Source organism: Arvicola amphibius, chromosome 4 (genome assembly GCF_903992535.2).
Source record: "Arvicola amphibius chromosome 4, mArvAmp1.2, whole genome shotgun sequence".
Lineage (NCBI taxonomy): Eukaryota > Metazoa > Chordata > Mammalia > Rodentia > Cricetidae > Arvicola > Arvicola amphibius.
Window position 1 is genome coordinate 52,235,003 of NC_052050.1, and position 19,468 is coordinate 52,254,470.

General features: G+C 46.4%; 1 protein-coding gene across 1 annotated transcript in view; it reads right to left on the reverse strand.

Moving 5' to 3' along the window:
- Window positions 1–19,468, reverse strand: part of Myh10 (myosin heavy chain 10) — a 124,569-nt gene that overhangs the window by 35,195 nt on the left and 69,906 nt on the right. Inside the window, exons 12-15 of the mRNA XM_038325626.2 lie at window positions 19,282–19,434; window positions 14,608–14,781; window positions 11,296–11,469; window positions 10,579–10,693 (exon numbers count right to left, since the gene is read on the reverse strand). Coding sequence (XP_038181554.1) covers window positions 10,579–10,693; window positions 11,296–11,469; window positions 14,608–14,781; window positions 19,282–19,434 — 616 coding nt within the window. The remainder of the gene's footprint in view (window positions 1–10,578; window positions 10,694–11,295; window positions 11,470–14,607; window positions 14,782–19,281; window positions 19,435–19,468) is intronic.

Sequence of the window (19,468 nt, forward strand, 5' to 3'; positions counted from 1 at the left end):
AGCTAACTAGCGCCCAGCCACCAGATGTGTTTCATCACATCTGCACATCTCAGAGGCACCTCTGTCTTTTCCAAACTCTTGTGAAGTGCCTATGATGTCTGCTTTTACAGTACTGCATCTGGTCTCATGCGGTACTGTAACATCTGTTATTAACATTCTTACTTCATATGTTAGTGAAAGAACAATGCATATTTTTAAATATGTTTAAATCACAAAGTGGGAAGTACAGTGAAAGAAAACAGCAAGATGCTGAGGGAGAAACGCAGTTAAGAGATCTCTCTCTGGGCACTGCAATTAACACGTGAAGACTAAGGATGAGACAGTGGCCAACGAGGGCCGGGCGGGCAGGGCGGGCCGGGGGACCCTGTGAGCAGCGCCGTGGCTGGTGGCAGTCTGCATGAGCGACACCACAGAGTTGATGGCCCGGCAGGGTCAGGGCACATTCTCATGGCAGGATACTCTGCTTGCATGATTAATTCAGCATGGAAAGGAGATGTGTAAGGACAGCTCCTAGAATCCTGGCTTGAGCAGCAGAGAACCTGGAGGGTAAGACGGGAGAGAAGTGGCTTGTGGTTGGGTAGAAAGGACCTAAGCTCTGGACGTGATGTGTCCGCATCCCCCCAAGTGGAGGGGAGTGCTGAGGACAGGTTAGATGCCGTAGCATGTTGCTAAGAGGAGAGGCTGGAACAACAAAGCAAACTGGGTTTGTCAACATGGCTGTTCAAGTTATGGGGCTGATAAGCTGCCCCAGGGGAAAACAGACACAGATGAGGGCCTGGGATGACTCTCTAAGCTGGACAAGGGAGGAAGAGGACGATGGCTAGGAGGAAGGGGACAGATAGGAATAACACTGATCCATTCTCTACCACCATCTGTCCAGCGTGGGCATTGCTCAATCCAGGTAGAAACTGGGAGTCGCCGAGTCTTCTTGCACCCAGCTGCTCTCCAGCCCGGCCATTGCCCTTCCTGCTGACTGCGGTCCGGCAACTCTCCTATGTGGCTCTTTTCTCTGGCCTGCCGTCCCATGTATCTTCCGCTCCTGGCTGTCACAGCCTTCCGTCCATTCACCTTCTCTCCCAGTGTGATGTCTAATGGAACTGTGATTTCTCCCAGTCTGTCACTCAGGATACAAGGAGCGGCATAACTTGAGCCAGAGTCAGGCACCTGCCACCCACGAGCTGTGTGATCTTAGTCCCCTCCTCCAAAACAGAGCCAAGGAGATGTGCTTTGTGGAGAGGTGGCATCTGAACCATGCTGGTCCTCCTGCTGCCACTCTCCAGTCACTTGCCCCCGCAAGCCTGCATTTCAGCTGCCAGTCGCAACCTCAGACAGACCGGGACTTGTCCATCCTTTCTTTCTGCCTCCCCTGCTGGTCACATGGCCAACTCCCCAACACTTGTACTCAGTTCCTTAACTTGCTCAGATTACTCTTCTTTGGCTCTTGCCCCCACAGTGCTCACAAGGCAAAATTCCCTTCTGTGACCTTTAACTCTTAGAGAAAAGTTCCCAAGAAAACACCACACGCTATGCTAGGCATCTTTTCTGTTTGACTCAGCTTTCCAGGGAGGCTATTTCCCCAGCATCTCACATCCCAGGGGCTTGGGAGCTGTCTCCACGGTCACTCTGACCTATGACCACTAAGCCAGGACAACTGCTACTGCCTCCCTGACCGCCCGGTGCAGGCCAGAGCATGGTGCAGAAACCTAGCAGCTATTTACTGAACAGTGGCTGGTGGAAACAGACATTACCAGAAGAACAAATTATTACCGCCACAAGAGAGACGGCGCTGCACTAACTCTCCAAGGATTCATGGCAGGCCAGTGGTGGGGGCAGTTTGTAACTCTGCATGCCACAGGTCTAGCCCACAATGCCAATAATTAAAAGCACTACCATCATCGGCCTGATTTCAAATTTAATAGCTTTGGATTACTCTTTAAAATTATTCAAGTTTATCAAAAATTAATATTTTAGATTTTCAGGTTGTTTTAAAATTTACCATTTAAAACTCAGGGTTGGCTTCCACCACTGAGAGAAACTGTCTTGTTGGTAATAGAGAAACACTTGAGGAATGTCATTAAATGACCTGGAGCACATCAGTAAATGTATAATTCAGTAAAAAAAAAACACGACTCAGATAAATTTCTATTCTAGAAGGGTCTTTTCTTATGCAAATGATGAGAACAAAGAAGAGAAAGGCAGAAAACAAAAATTCAGACACGAGAGCATCAGCAGGCTGCAGCAAGCAGAGCCCTCTGTCACCAAGCCCGGCTAGGGCTGGTGGTGGGCATGTGGGTCCACCCTGGGCTCCCTGGATGGTGCAAACAACTGCCAAGTGTTTCCACTACCCTTACTGCCCTGTAAATCTTAGACAGTCAGAAACTAGGCGGATTTTATACTCAGAATTTCAGAAAAGGGGATTTGTCATTTATCTCACCATAAAACTGCCATCACCAGGTTTTATAGAAGGTGATGTTGTTTTGGGCCAAGGACCTTAACTGCTCCTGCCTGTGGAGGACAACCTAGGAGGTGAGGAGGCACAAGATGTTTCCAAAGATCTGGCAAAAACATTAGTGTCTACTAAGCCTTTTGAAGTGTTTGAAATTTATTGTCGCTAATATGAGTCAGAAGAGTGGGGAAACCTATCCCCTGCCCATTTTAATAGCCAGGCAGGGACAGCTAAGCATAGACTATACTCTCTTGGCAAGAGTGTCCAGTGGGGCAAGCCTCAGGTTCCCCGCAGTGTTTGCAGTAATTGAATACTTCACTGCTGAGTTCCCAGAACAACGTCAAACAACATATCTGTGTGGCGTCTACTCAGCAACCGCAGATCTACAACCTGTACATAGCTGGTGCTCAGGGCCAGCCTGGTGGAATAATCTTAGCAGATGTAGAAATTTTTCAGAGATTCCAGGAGGCAGAGAGGTCGATAAGATCATGGGAATGAAGGAGAAAGCAGGCTTTCTTACCCAAGCACTAGAAAACCAGAGAACTGGCATGCCTCTACCTTCCCTCCCCACCCTCTTTGGAAGCCTTTCTTCTCCCACAGGGCGATGGTTCATCTGCCTCTTCCTGTCAGGTTGATACTAGGATTTATATGGATATTGGTGGTCCAGCCTGACTGTCTACCAGCTAAACCTGGTGACACTACAAGTTAATGTGGATTTGATTAAAAACAAAACAAGAAAATAGACAGTTATTTCTCATAATTAAAGCAGCTGCAGATACAGCCACAGCAACATGCACATTCCTGAACATCAAGAACTAGGGCAAGCTGGGTATGGTGGCACATGCCTTTAACTCCAGCACTTGGGAGGCAGAGGCAGGTGGATCTCTGAGGTCAATCTGGTCAACAGAAGCATTCCAGGACAGCCACAGACAGAGAAATCATGTCTTGAAAAAAACAAACCAATGAATAAAAAAGCTAGGCCACTTCCCATGCTTCTGGTGACCCTGCAAGCCCAGTGTCCCTGTCAGGTATCAGTCACCCCAATGCCGAAATGGTATTTCTCCTTGAATGTTCAATTGGTAAAACCCCAGTGTTGAGGAACATTCTTTTCAGGTGTGTGGCTTTTGTTTACGCTGCTTTTATTTATCTCTGTGAAGCTGTGTGACTGCTCCTGTCTGAAACACCTGATGGTCCTAATGCAAGGAAAGGCAGGGCCAGCAAGCAGAGAGTATAAATAGAAGGAGACTGGAGAATGAAGAAAAAAAGAAGAGCCAAAGAACAGGGAGAGGAGGACATCAGGGGCGAGCCACTTAGCTACACAGCAAGCCATGATGGAGAAAGAAGTAAAGAAAGGCATACAGAAAAAAGATAAAAGCCGAGGTAAAATGTAGTCGGGATAATTTAAGAAAAGCTGGCACTAAACAAGCCAGGCTAAGGCTGGGCATTCATAAGTAATAATAAGCTTCCGTGTGTGTGATTTACTTGGGAGCTGGGTGGTAGGCCCCTCAAAAATACCAAAAAACAATCATACAACAGTCAAGATAAAAAGGTATCATGGACTATGTACAACAACAACAACAACAACATCCACCCAGCTGAAAGTGACAAATATTTCACTAAGCACAGATTTGGGACAGAGCCAAGCCCCATCCCTAAGGTGGTATTAGGACAGGCACGGTGGCCATTGGACGACTCTGCCATTCAGTGGTGAGCACTGTTCCTGCCATTCCTCTTGCTTTTCCTAAATGGAACTTCCACTGATGGTTTCCTAAAAAGTGTGTTGAGAGGTTTCACTGTGTAGCTCAGGCTGGCCTTGTGGGTCTGCTGCCGCAGCCTCCCCAGTGCAGGGCTACAGGACACACCATGCTATCGGGAGAGGGACAGGGACAAGACTGCTTGTAGAGTCAGAAATCCTCATGGCAGGTTTTGAACACAGCTAAAGTAAAGCACTTTCCCCTAAATTAAGGCAAGTGACTCTCAGTCCAGTTAAGCGCTGCTACTGTATCTCAAGACAGCTTCTCGGCAAGACGGTTGGTTGTAGGGAGCCTCGGCCAGCAGCTCAACTCGCTTCATGGACCCCCATATTTGGTGCTCTTTTTTCTCTCCTGGTACCTTTCAGGTCTGTTGGCTGCAATCTAGGCCATGTGGGCCTCAAAACCTGAATGGTATCATATATGAAGGGCATGTTGGCACAGTTCAGTGCCGGGCAGATGGTTAGAAACCGTGGAAGTCTCTAGAAGCACCGAGTAGCCCCAGCATCACTGACTCGAGGTACTGCTCTGTGTGCTCAGTGTCCTTGCATCTTCCGTACCTGCTCTGTCTTCAGAAATCTGGACTTCCATCCCTTGAGGCTACAGTAGAAGCCTGGAGACCCACATGGTTAAGTGGGAGTCCTTCACTCCAGTCCTTCCTTCTTCTTACATGGTCTTTGGTGCTTTTCAACATCTCCACCCCGGGCTCATTTTTTATCCTTTTTGTTTTGTTTTAGGGGCAGGGCCTATGTAGCCCTGGTGACAACTACACTTGGAAGCACGGCATCCATATTGGCGTGCAGCACTGCCAGTGTCTCCTTAGAGGCCAGCATGTCAAGCCCTCCACAATCAGTCCCAGAAACTGCCCTGTCTTCCAGGAAAGCACTGAAAACACAGCCTCTCGGATATTCATCTCTAAACTTCACGCCTTCCCCTGGGGTTTCTCAGACCCATAAACAGGTTTTGAGAGAGAAGAACTTTGCCGCATAATATTCACAAAGTCAAGGTCTGCATAGATGGGGGTGGGGGTGGGGAATCTGAGAGAAGAGTCTGAGACCTTTGCCACTTCGGTTGAGGAGCTCAACCAAAAGCAACTGTGAGACAGAGAGACAGTCTTTAGTGCTCGGTGGAAATGTGACAAGCTAGCTGCTTGTTTACTGAAATGAGGGCTTCTCTACTGGATCTTGCCAGTACAATCAAATGCTTGGTCTGTGCACCCGACATATCAAGTCTCCCAGAGCAGGGTTAGGTCAAGTTACCCATGGAAACCGGTGTGTGGGGTTGCAGCTCACTCCAGCGACTTCCTCTATCTCTTCAGGGTATGTTTCCCAATGCCAAGTGCTGGGGAAATGCGAGGGCCCAACAACAGGCCCTGACTGTTCCTTCAGAGACCTCCGGAGAGGGCACTTTGCTTCTGAGCCATCCTAAACAGTTATTGCTAACTTTTCTGTTGTTTTGAGACTAAGTCTCACTCCACAGCCCATGCTCACCTCAAACCTGTGATCTTCTGCCTCAGCCTTTCTCAAAATGCCAACCTTTGATAGAGCACAAATCATAAGACCGTAAAAGTCTGAAAAATCGCTTTAGCTCGCCTTCCTCTCGCTTCCTCTGCACCCTTGGGGCTCCCCAAGGCCAAAGACAACTGGGCTAAAGGTTTCTGTGTGAGAATTCTGGGGAGTTCTCACTGTGGGCTGTGCTGCCTGTCATCTCCTAGTCTTTACTCCCACTCCAAGCCTGCAGTTGGCTTCCTTCACAACGTGCCAGCTAGAGCTGAGGGCAAGTATCTTTACGTGGATAAAACAGCACGGACTTATACCATTTAAAGAAGTAACTTCTGAGATGGGTTTAGACTTTAGCATTCTCATGTTCCAAATTCATATACTTTATAAGATGAAACTGACTTTATCTTCAAATATTGTTACTTTATAATTTCATTAAAAAATTGGAAGACTAAGTGAGTTCCATACTATCCGGGGCTTTTGGGAACCCTCTGGCCCTAGGGTATATCTGAAAATAGTACAAAATCTAAACATTTGGAGTTCGATTATGAGAGCCAAGCATAAATTCTAAGAACATTCCACTGGGCCTCGGTCTCAAAATGAATACATCAAGCCTTATAGGCAGGTTCAGTGCCTCCAGTTCAGAAGGAAAGGCCAACAGCCAGTTAACGTCCCAAATCCAAACCAAAGGAACAAGGATGAGACCAACAATCCTGAGGTAAGCACAAATTTGTTCACAAAATGTAGTAGTTTCAAGAGAAACTTCGTAGAAGTCCTTTAAGAGCTGATACTGTAAAGGGTGACTCGGGGACAGAAGAGACATCATTTAGCCGAGCAGTTCCGACAATCCACGGGAAGTGTGTATCAAAATGGCACAGGTGGAAAAGGCAGTGACACTTTTTGATATGCGACACTGTCAGTGCTATGCGTGAAATAAGAAGCGATGTGTAGGCAGCAGCGACTGAACTGTTTACGCAAACACTTGTCTTGAAGTATAATAAAACGGAGCATGAAATGGGACGTTCATGCAGGCCTATGAGCAAAACGAACAGAAACCCCAAACCAACCCCACCTCCCAGGCCTCCCAGCCAGCCCCCACCCCCACCGTTTCTCCTGTGGCCTTAAAAGCCTTCTGTTTTGGAGGCCCTGCAGGCTGTATACATTCACCTGGCGGCTCATGAAGACCAGAAACACTGTCATAGAAAGAAGCTCTCTGAATATTCTGAATCTCTAAAGCAGAGAAACAGTGAAAACAGGACAGAAGAGCAGATACACAAACACTTCAGTTAGTGTGAGAGACATTTGACATCACAAGTAAACTCTGAAATGGGGCCACCAAAGTAGCCAGTCCAGGGCAGATCCTATGCAAAAATTACTGTTTCGAGAATCTGTGCATTTGGATAAAGTTCTTTATGTAATAAATTTAAGCTGAATCAAAAGAGCATATTCCCAACTCCAGGTGTGAGCATCATGTATGTCATATTGACAACATGTAGGAGTAACGAGGCACTAATTAATCTTTCTTGCAATTAGTACATCAGCGCAAGACCAAGGTTAAATTAGAGTGCCAAGATAAATTACTGCCAAAATTTCCAGTACAGATTTTGGAAACATAATTTACTTCAAATACAAATTTCTAAAGGATTGGTTAGCTACTCAAGCTCTGCTGTAGCAAACTTTACAATAACTTTAAAGGTTTGATCATGCCATCACTCACGAAAGTGCCCTAGGGGGCATCGCACACAACAATGCAAGCTTTATAGTTGCTGTTTACCTATGTAAGGGACAAGGAAGGGCATGAGGTCCTATGTAGCTGGCTGAAAGATTCCCAACAATGGCTTTCACTAACAGCAGGGCACTAGGGATCTCTAGGGCAGGGCTGCCATCACTTATTCCTTTTGGTCTGGCCTTGAGAAAACTGTGCAAAGCTCTCACATCGACTGGATTTTAACACAGTGTCTTCAGCTCAGAGGACTGTGCTGCCTTAGGTAAGCTGTGTGCAACCATCGGATATCCTCCATTGTGTTCAACTCATCCTTCTCTGCTCTTGTATTCCAGGGACACGAAAAGGAAACAATTATATTTCGCCAGGGCCATTTTTTCCTAAGGAAAAAGTTTCTCTTAGCCCAAGAAACCTCTAAATCTTGAGGGACAGTGACAATTCCCCACTTTGGCTCCCTCATCTAACTTCTGAGCCTGCCACTGACCTTGTGTATAAAATCCAGTCCTCAGGCCCAGGAAAGCCCAGGGCTGTCTCTCTACTTTATTCTGCTCTACAACAGCATGTGCGCCGAGATCTCTTGTCTCAGATTTAACCAACTGTTCACTACGCTGGTGGGCCACAGGACTTCCAGCTACAGTGATAATCTCAAGAGAGCCAACACTGCCTTATTCTAGAGTAGAAGCTAGCAGAGTCACACCAAACTTGGTGCAGATGAGACTTCTCACCCTCTGACAAGAGCGGCCACTGCCCTCGAGCCGCGCATCTGTAGCTAAAGACCAGCTGGGCATACAGTGTAACCTGCATGGTCAGAATAACACGGACAATGAGGGTTGAAAGGGTGTGTCCGCGCTCACATCAACATGGAGGTCAGGATTCTCCACGCATGGCCCCAGCTCTCAGACCCATCGTCTGTGACCCCGCGCACTCAGTCACTCAGGCCACAATCTCCATCCTTACATCAAACCTTCAGTTCTAAATCCCGCCCCTCTCCAGTGTCTGCAAGTAAAGAAAGGTGGAAGAGGAAGCCCAGGAAGCTGGGAGCAAAGCCAAAGACAACCCAGTTTGCCCAAGTCCTCACTGCATGGCAAGCTTGTGTGGGGCAGGGCACGGATATTTATGCTTCCGGACATCTCTCAGGAGTTCGGTGGAGTGCCCGTGTGGCTACATACACAGGCTATGTGCTCAGCCAGGGTCTCACACAACAGTTCGGGTAAGGAAAACAGACAGGAGGTCAAAGGAGGTTCATGCTACCAGTGTGTGTGCAAGTCCAGAACTTAATTTCTCTTACTCAGTCTCTGGGGCCCTCGTAGGCCTTCTCTGCCCTCTCCCTCTGCATACCCTCCGGATCTACTCTTTTCTCTCACCTCCTGCACACCTCACTTCCAGGGAGCTTCACAGTCTGCCCAGGAAACAACCCACCTTATTTACACTTAGACTGAGCAAACCTAGGGAGGTGCCGTGATTCGATGACGTCTACACATTTCTCCATCTGGGTCAGGCCACTAGGGTTGAGCCTGGTCTCAAACCCTGCTTCCTGACCCTTCTGCCCAGCCTTACTATCCAGCCACAGTGGACTCCTGAGTGCCGGCTTTCCACTTCCACACCCGCTCACCCTACTCGCTTTCCTGATCCAAGTCATTTGTTCTTTGACCTAGAAGGTGGGGCTGAGCATGATCTACCCCCTGGGGCTGGCAAATATTTATGACAGGCAGCACCACACGCCACTCCTCTGAGAGACTTTCCCATATCCACACTGCCAACTCTTCACCAGGGCCTGGAGCGACCCGAGCCTGGGCCTTTCTCCTGCTTCATGTTCAGTTTCTCAGATCCATGGTGATAAGACTCAGAACAGGCCAACTCTGAAACCGCAGCCCGAGCAAGGCCCACGATCCTTTGCTGTGTACTTAGACAGCACTTTAGACTAACTAGGTCATTGCAAGGGACACTGTGCACTTGTAGGGAGCCAGCCTTCTCCTAAAGCCCCCCCTTGTATAGTCTCGGCACACCCCTTCACAGGGCACAGGCGTGCACGTGAGTGGCATGCCCCACCCCTACTAGCTCCTCCTACACAAGGACCTGGAACACACGGTCATTCCTGAGAGGACTGCCCTTCACATGGTCACTGTTCCCCTGGAGATTTTCTCTTCATCCCTCCCTTTCTCTTTCCTTTGCCTATTTGCCCAAAGCCCTCTCTGTCTCTTGTGTTTCTTTCTATCTCTGAGAAGATGGCTGGACTAACACTCCTTGGGATGTTATCAAGAAAGCGAAGTGAGTTGGTTACTGAGTCCGTGGTGGTCACCTGAGGTCCTGTGAGGAATAAGGACATAACTAGGATGAAGGGTGGCAGACTGCTAAGCTCTAGGCGTGTGTTCCTATTAGGTCTAAAGAAATATAAGCATTCTGTATCCTAGTAAAATCTAGCCTGTGGTAAGTGTCACCAGAAATCAGCAAACACTTGTGGTCTCTACAGACAGAAGAACTATGGGGAGCAATGGATACAGGCAGCTGGCCTGCACGCAGGATACCGAAGCATTCACTCACTAGCTACTGCGTGTGCCTGCATGCATGCGTGTGCACATGTGCGTGATGGAAGATGCAGCTTGCTAGACCTGTGTCAGCACCAGGAAAAGGATCTTCTTTGATTGTGCCTGTGCCTTTAAGTCATAACCTCAGCTGTCACTGGGGAGCCTGAGGGATTCTGTAGCTTTTTGTGGCTTTGAATGTGTAATGCTTCCATATTCTTCACAGCATCTGACTAAGGGGGCAAGTGTCTTGTTATTTCTTTCTTTTTTTTTTAATATTAATTTATTTATTTATTATGTATACAATATTCTGTCTGTGTGTCTGCCTGCAGGCCAGAAGAGGGCATCAGATCTCATTTCAGATGGTTGTGAGCCATCATGTGGTTGCTGGGAATTGAACTCAGGACCTTTGGAAGAATAGGCAATGCTCTTAACCGCTGTTATTTATTTCTTAATCCAGGTATTCATAAAATGGGCAACTGCTGATATAACGGCAGCCCTGCTCTAGGGAAAGATTTTAAGGTAATAAAAACATATGGATATATACAAACACACACGTAAGTGAGAGAACCATAAATAAACCTTAACTACAGAGGGTTCAGGCCGAGCTTAAATACAAACATGAGCTCATTCTCACCATCCTTCCAAAGCTCAGCCACGAATCTGTCTGACGACTGGTGCAGGAGAGTTGCCACGTTGTCATTCAGAGGGTCCATGTTCTTCATTAGCCACTCATCTGCCTTATAGTCCACCTGCCCCACACCAAAGCCAAGTGGGATCAACCAGAGAACACAAACCAAACACAAAAACAATTACCATCTTAATCAAAGACTGTCACTAAACAATCCTCAGGCTGGACTCTCTGCACGGTCAGTTAGCTGAAATAGTATATTTAATATGCAGACATGTGCATCATCACCTTATGCTACACAAAATGTACTGGCAGTAGAGGTGTGCACCACCATGCCCAGAAGCTCTCTCGCTCTCTCCTTTTCTGTGTATGTGTGTGTGTGTGTGTGTGTGTGTGTGGTGTAAGCATGCACACGTGAAGCCCAGATCCACTTAGGTATCTTTATGTATTGCTCTCCACGTTACATTTTGAGCAGAGTCTCTCACTGATCTATAGCTTGCCATTTCAGCTACCGGCTGGCCATGAACCCTGTGACCTATTTCCCCACCATGCCTCCCAGCATGGGGTTAGGTGTACGCCACCATGCGTGACTTTGATGTGGGTGTTGAAGACCCAACCTCAGGCCCCCATGCTTGTGCAGCGAGTACTTTAGCCGCTGAGCCAGCTCCTCAGCCCCACCAACCACGCAGCTCTTCATCGAGCTGTCCCCCTAAGGGCTCTCACCTTCCCTGCATAGTGGATAATGCAGAAGTCGGCTCTGTCTTTCAGCTGCCGTGGCTTTTGAAACTTGGAGTGGGAGCCTTGCTCCTGAACCAGTTTTTCAACAAAAGTTTTATCCGTGGCTTTAGGGAACCAGCATTCTTCATCCAGGAGGGCCAGCACACCAGGAGGATTGGCCTGATAGCGAAAGGCAGAGGGGACTGACCAAGCTGACACTGGCACCACAGGGGTGACAGATCACTGCTAAGATGATTAGCTTTATGAAGATCTATGGGAAAAAACCAATCTCTAGAATGGTTGTATGTCCAAGTCATAACAAACTAATAATTCAAACACGATCATAAACTACTAATATCCTTGTAGAAATGGATAAGTTACCGAATAAACCCTGAAATATGTATATTGCAAGAAAACTAATTCCACAAAAGCATCAAATACAGATGCCAAAAAGGAACTGAGGGAGGGGATGGGAAGGAGTGGAGGGGTGAAGTGGATATTTTGTGTTCAGTGGCTGGCTGGATATACTATAAAACTAAAACTAACCAGTTGTCTCAGACACTTCACATGCTAAGCAACTTAAGACTTTAAGTAATGATTAAATAAACTGTATCATTTCTTGTTGGTAAACCACCTAAAGCCATTACTAAGTGCGGCACAGTGTGGCTGTCTGAATGAAAATGTCCCCAGACTCTGGCATTTGAATAATCAGTCCCCAGTTGATGAAGATGCTTGGGGAGGCTTGGCCTTGCTGGAGGAAGCACTGGCGGTTTTAAAGTCACACACCCTTCCAGGTTCACTCTCAAGCTGTTCCTGCCACCACGCCTGCCACAATTCCCCAACACAATGGACTCTCATCCCTCTGAAACCATAAGCCAAATAAACTCTTCCCTCTGTTAGCGGCCTTGTTCTATCACGGCAGCAGGATAGTGACTGATAAACTATGAGAAGTGATAACATAAGTCAGCAGTCACTTTAAAATACCTTGGCAGCCGGGCGGTGGTGGCGCACGCCTTTAATCCCAGCACTCGGGAGGCAGAGGCAGGCGGATCTCTGAGTTCGAGGCCAGCCTGGTCTACAAGAGCTAGTTCCAGGACAGCCTCTAGGAACTACAGGGAAACCCTGTCTCGAAAAACAAAAAAAAAAAAAAAAAAAAAAAAAAAAATACCTTGGCAAATCCAAAGACAGCAAGTACATCGGCAGTAACACGCTGGGAATGTGTGTGTAGTGGGGGAGGGACTGTTAATGGGTATGAGGATTTTAGTGGGGTGAGGTTATGAAAATGTAGAATTAGTAGTAATGGTCACACAATGTTATGATATAGCACAAAACCCAAACCACTGACTTGTAGCCTTAATAGGCAGACTGATGTATATGAATTATATCTTAATAAAGCAGATAGCAGTGTTCTACTCAGGAGTGCTTCTGGGCTACCACTTACTGCTGCAGAGCCAGCATAGCTGGCATGTGACAGACACAGCACCGAATCACATTCTGTATCATTCTTGTGAAATTGGTTTTTTGTTTGTTTGATTTTTGGGGGGGGGGGTTCAAAACTTTAGAATCCATTTTTCAAGTATTTATTGGGTGAAGAGCTAGCTGTATACACAAATACTATTTTAAAGGCAAGTAGAGGTTATGGTTAAGTACAAATAAAGCAATGTGAAGATATAACAGGCACAGCACTGGCACCGGCTGACTGGACTGCAAGGTACACAGGACACAGGAATCCTTCTTGAGACCCTCACCCCACGGCTCCTTCTCAAAGAACTTTCAGGGTTTCTGATCAGTTAAAGAGGTTTGAAAATCCATATTATATACAATTGCTACTCCTGGAGGAGCCACGGTCACAGCTGGGGCCACTGAGCCAGGGTCACGGGGCAGGCAGCTGGGGCCACTGAGCCAGGGTCACGGGGCAGGCAGCTGGGGCTACTGTCAGGGTTTTGAGAGATGAACCAACCACTACACCAATGTTAAGGTCACAGAAACATTTGTCTTTTACTATAATTTTCAATCTCCAATCCCTTTGAATGAAAACACCCCTAAATTCTTTTTTGTTTTAGATTTGTTATTTTTGTGAGTCTGAGCACATGCATGCAGGTGCCCATGGAGGCCAGAGGAGGGCAGGGAGGAGAGGGAAGTGGGAAGGAGCTCACCTCCTGCCTGAGTGCCCAGGTATCTACTCTAACTGCTGTACCTGCCCAGCCCAATACTTCCTATTTCAATGTGATGCTCAGTCACCAAGGCCTGCCAACAATCCTCCCTAGAACATTCTCTCATATGCTTCTCTGAAGACTTGTGTCGCTGCTGGCCTGCTGCGGCTCTGACTTTTCTTCACGCACTGTGCACCACATAGAGCCCATGCATGCAAAGCCATGAGCTCCCACTGTGATCTGTTTTTTGGCCTCAAGACAGGGACCTGGAGGAGCAGTGGCTAGTGCCCTAGGCTCTCCTGTAAGCCCCTAGCTCCCTCATCCTGCACTTCTAGGACATACTCAAGGGTCTTAAAACTTCCTGTCCTAATCCAATAACAGTCACAGGAACATATCTGTAAAATTAACTGAAAACATAACCAGCAAATCCTTTCTGCCGACTAATTGTTCGCCAGGGCTCAGCCGTGAGAGCGCAATGTCTGAAGAGGAAAGCTACTCTAACTGGTGCTGCAGGGCACCTGGAAGCAGCTCTTCTCGCAATCAAGGCAAGCGGAGACTTTCTGCTCTAAACACAACAGCTGTGGTACCTGGAAAGTGAAGTTTATAGCTGGTTGCTCTTTAAAAGCTAACTGTCGGGCAGTAGAGACCCAAGTCAACAAGAAAATAAATAAATTCTGATGCTAAGATTGTCCTTAAACATGTAGCTGCCAAAAGAATGCCCCAACATAATTTAAAAAAAAAAAAAAAACAAAATAAAAAACTATCAGAATAAAAAGTATTTCCCAAAGGGCAAGGTTGAATTCAGTTATTTAAAAACTGAATTCATGTGACATATCTTGTTCTCAGCTACACGTCCCTGGATTACCTAGGAAGGATGTGTGCCAAGTAGAGCTCCACACGCCCTTTGACAAGTACACACCAGAGCCACCACCAGACTGGTCTCTGCAGTCTGTGAGGCCCACAGCACATTATCCAAACATGCACAAACTCAAGGACAGGGAGGTCAAAGCTGCACGAAAGGAGACCGAACAAAGGCTTTGCCTGCAGTAACACCTGTTTATACACGGACTGTGTCATCAGAATAGCACTTTCCTGAACTGTCTGTCTCAGATTATGCCAGAAAGAAAATGAAAGTCTCTGCTCAAACAGCACAGGCAGCACTCACAGGTCTCTCTATGAGGTCTATGCAAGGCTGCAGGTCGAGACCGAAGTCGATGAAGTTCCACTCGATGCCCTCGCGCTGGTACTCCTCCTGCTCCAGCACGAACATGGTGTGGTTGAACAGCTGCTGCAGCTTCTCGTTGGTGTAGTTGATGCACAGCTGCTCGAAGGAGTTCAGCTGTAGGTTGAGTCATCGTCCAACCATGGGAGAGAAGACAGGAATACTCAGCCATCTAGTTACCCCAAGAGTTCATTCAAAACCATCCATTGGGCAACAATGACACTAAGACTGTTGGTGCTAACGACTACACTCAGGAAGGCCTCTCTCTCAAACTGTCCCTTTCTCACCCCATCTACCCCAGCGTTCAGAGAAGAGAGGGCCGGCGATATGGTTCAGAGAGGGAAGACCAGGCCTGACAAATGGAGTTAAATCCCTGGGAACCAGGTGGTGGAAAGAGAACCGACTTCTGTGCATGTGTGAGTGTAAATACACACATACACACACACGCACACAGGCAGCAAAGGAAAAAAGAAAAGGTAAGAGAGAACAATAGATAGCCACACCACAATACCAAACATCTCAGTTCTTATTAATGATTGGATTAGAAATGAAAGAAAGAAAGAACGAGAGAGAGAGAGAGAGAGAGAGAGAGAGAGAGAGAGAGAGAGAGAGAGCGCCAGGAGGTAGTGCTGCACGCCTTTAATCCCGGCATTCGGGAGGCAGAGGAAGGTTGATTTCTGTGAGTTCGAGGCCAGCCTGGTCTACAGAGTGAGTTTGTTCCAAAACAGACTCCAAAGCTACGAGAAACCCTGTCTCAAAAAAACCAAAGGAAAAAGAAAGCGAGGAGGGAAAAAAGAGCAACAACACAGGGCCTTGAGAGGGCAAGAGGCACAGACATCCCGCGTGAGCCTGTGGGCCTGTGAGTGGAAGGGAGCTACAGATCGCACTGGCTGTCCCATTCTCCTCCTCACTGAGGCAGCAGACTCCACAGTGATGTAAAAGACAAATTCAGAATCAGCTTATGAATTGTTGCTGGGAGCACAGACCGAGCCTAACACCACGCAATGCTCGTAGTGAGTGTGAGGCTCCTCCTGCTTTTCTATGGAAGTCCTCCTAGTGTCAGGTGTCTGACCGTAGCCAATATCCATCTCAGCACTGCCACTGCCCCATGCTGCCTCCCTTTCCTATTGTTCTGCTGAGTGGATGGATTAATTAAGACATGTAATTTTCTTAATTTACTTAGCCTTTAAGAACAACCCATATTCTAATTCCATGCTGTTTGCACGAGTAGAATGTGCCCATAAATAACCTCTTTCATTATAAAAAGTGGCTTTAAATTGGAGGTTCAATTGATCTCCATGGAATAGACGTGAGGCCTGGAAAGGCCACGCAGTATCCCACAGCCCATGGAACTGGTCTGCCGTGTAGAAGGAGGTCATACTGGGAGGCACATTGCTTGCTGCACGTTACTAAGTCCCACAAAGACAAGCTACACTACTTCTTGTCTCAGTGTTAGGTTTGTGTCTGTCTACAAAAATGGGTTTTGATTTGCATCTGGGTTTATGACATGCTATCATATTCAATTATATACAATAGACTTTAAAAACAATGATCATCTGTATTTAAACTACCAACTATATTTTAAAGATTTTATTTTATTAATGTGTGTGTGTGTCACAAGTGTGCAGGTGCTCAGAGGCCAAAAGAGGGCCTCAGACCACCGGGAGTGGCATTATAGGCAGCTGAGAACTGAACCCGGGTCCTCCGAAACAGCAGCGAACACTGTTAACCACTGAGCCATTTCTCTAGCACCAGAATTGTAGTTTAAAGTAATTTTGGTTGCAGTGCTGGTGTCTGAACCCTGGGTATAAGCATGCATGCACTCTACCTCTCAGGAAGATCCACAAGGTGAGATCAGGTTTTTTTTTTTTTTTTAAAAGACTCTCTACGTAGCCCAGGCTGACCTTGAATTCAAGAGATCCACCTGCCTATGCCTCCCGAGTGCTGGAATTAAGGTGTGCACCACTATGCTCAACCCATTTATTATTTTTTAAAAATTATTATCATATTTTGTTAGTTTTTTTGAGACAGGGTTTCTCTGTGTAGTCCTGGCTGTCCTGAAACACACTGTGTAGACTAGGCTAGTCTTAAACTCATAGAGATATCTGCCTGCCTCTGCCTCCCATGTGCTGGGATTAAAGGTGTGTGCCACCACTGCCCTGCAAGACCTGGTTTTAAAATTAATCATGCATGGGCTGGAGAGATGGCTCAGAGGTTAAGAGCATTGCCTGCTCTTCCAAAGGTCCTGAGTTCAATTCCCAGCAACCACATGGTGGCTCACAACCATCTATAATGGGGCCTGGTGCCCTCTTCTGGCCTGCAGGCATACACACAGAAAGAATATTGTATACATAATAAATAAATAAATATTTTTTAAAAAATTAATCATACATGGCATTAATTTTAGATGTACAAAGGGCAACACTGAATTGTACGCTTCATTTCAGTCCAACTTATTCCTTCTATAGTCAGCCAGATCATTCATTTCTTGTGACCCTTCTAGAAATAGTCTGTGCACTCATAAATGTACGTAATCTAATTCTTTTTAATTTTGATGCTATTTCTCGAAATCTCTTCTCAGTACATAAATCATCTCATTGTCTATTTATTTGTATTTATTATATTCACTGTGAATATAATATTTTAACTTTCAAAAATATAAGTAAACATAAAAAATTATTAGCAAGCAACATAAAATAGTAGACATAATCTATTTGGTAAACCTGGTATTACCTCAGTCCTGTCTGAGATGCTTTAGCCCACCTTCCCTAGAAGGTCCTCTTCAGGCAGTAGCAACAATATCCTGAAGACGTAACTGTTACAGCTTACCAGACCTCAGGCCTGAGCCTAGGGCGGAGAGGGTCTCCACATCTTTAGACAGTTTACATATATTAAATCCTACTAATTGCGACTGCAAGAGCCAATCTCTGACATCTATTATATAACCTAGTGCCACTAGGAATAGCTTTCAAAGTAAGAAACTGAGGGATAACACACAGGTGAGAGAACCTGTCTGTACGCTTTCCTTTGGGAATGTGGCCTTGATTAAATGCTACCCGACCAACCCTAGAATGTAAATTCTTATTCACGTAATTATACTTTTTACAGTCAACAGTGTGGTCAGGAGGAGGGACTCGCACACTACGGTGCCACCAATGCCAATTCCCCTTCACCCTCCCAACCAAGACGCTCATGGGCAAAGCACTGGGAGCTCTGGCTGGCTGAACCCACTAAATTGACCATTCTATGACCTAGTTCCAGGTCCAGGCCAACATCTCTTAATATATATGTGCTAAACAAAAACACAATAAAAGCAAATTAATCCTTTCTCTCAAACACATAAGCCACAGGATGCTGATGCATGCTAACCACAGTTCCTGGGTCTTCCTGGTCCTTCCAGCACATAAAGCACCTCCTTCTTTCTTACTGCACACAGGGCCTGGCACTTCTGCACCAGGGCATAGTGGCTCCTCTTACTGTTACACAGTCCGGACAGTGCCCAGATGGCCTGGCTGAGACGACCTGTACTTCTCAGAGCTGACTCAGTGCTGGTCTCCTGATCCCCCAGGTGGTCTGAATAACAATGGCTTGCAGAGGCTCCTATATATGGATTCTTAGTCACCAGGGAGTGGAAATCTTCATAGGATTAGAAAGATTAGGAGGTGTGGCCTTGTGGGAGGAGGTGTGTCCTGGGGGTGGGCCCTGCCAGGCCCAGCCTGTCTGTTTCTGCCTGCCCCACTTGGCTACCTCTCAGCACCACACCTGCTGCCACGCCCCCACCAGGATGATAATGACCAAGTCTCTGAAACTGTAAACAAGCCTCTAATTAAATGCTTTCTTTTATATATATTTAAAAAAGAACCCCAGTATAAAAATTAAACATATATGAGCCAACAACCTGTGAGCTGTATTTCTTTTACAACTTTTAGGTTATTTATAATCTCTATGGAATATAAAAGCATCATTTCTTCTTAAAAATCCCTTCATTTTTCACTAATTGAGTTTATAACCCCCATCTCAGTATAGATCAAATTAAATTATCAAGTTAACTCCTCACCAATATTTAAAAAGGTTAAAAGGCATCACTTTTTTTAAAGTATTTTTATTTTATGTGTCTGCATGTATGTCTATGGACAACATACATGCAGTAACTGAGGTTTGCCAGAAGAGGGTACTAGCAAGTTTTAACTCTGATAAATACTTTCCCTTATATCGGACCCTCTATCCGGAACCCTATCCGGATTCTCTATCTTCAGCTTCTTGTCTTTCAGGAACGTCTAACTGCAGAATGCTCACGTGGAGATCTCAAGGCCTCAGACAGCACTCTCAGCACTCCGACCGCACATAAATAAGCATGCCTGTCACCACTCAAGACACTCCCGAGCGAGTGTGCAGCCTCAAGGGGCCTCCCCAGCTCTGTGCATCACGGCACTCTCTCACTCTGGGAGCTGAGTGGTTATTTGCTGTCTCCTGTTGGGCTCTAATCAAAGAGCACAGAATGTACCTGCTTATTTCTGACTGCCAGGCCCTGAACTGCATACATAAGCGAACCATAACATTTGTTAGGAGAATGAGCAAAAAAAGAAAAACGGCAAAAGGGAGGGAGATGAAGAATACCTCAAAAATTTCAAAACCAGCAATATCCAGGATCCCAATGAAAGACGCTCCCTGGCGTTTGGTCCTATCCAGCGCTTTATTGATGCGGTGAACGAGCCAACGAAACAGCCGCTCGTAGGTAGCTTTTGCCAGTGCTTCCACTGCAAAATCTGCCTGTAATTAGATAATATCAACCTTTTATCAGGAA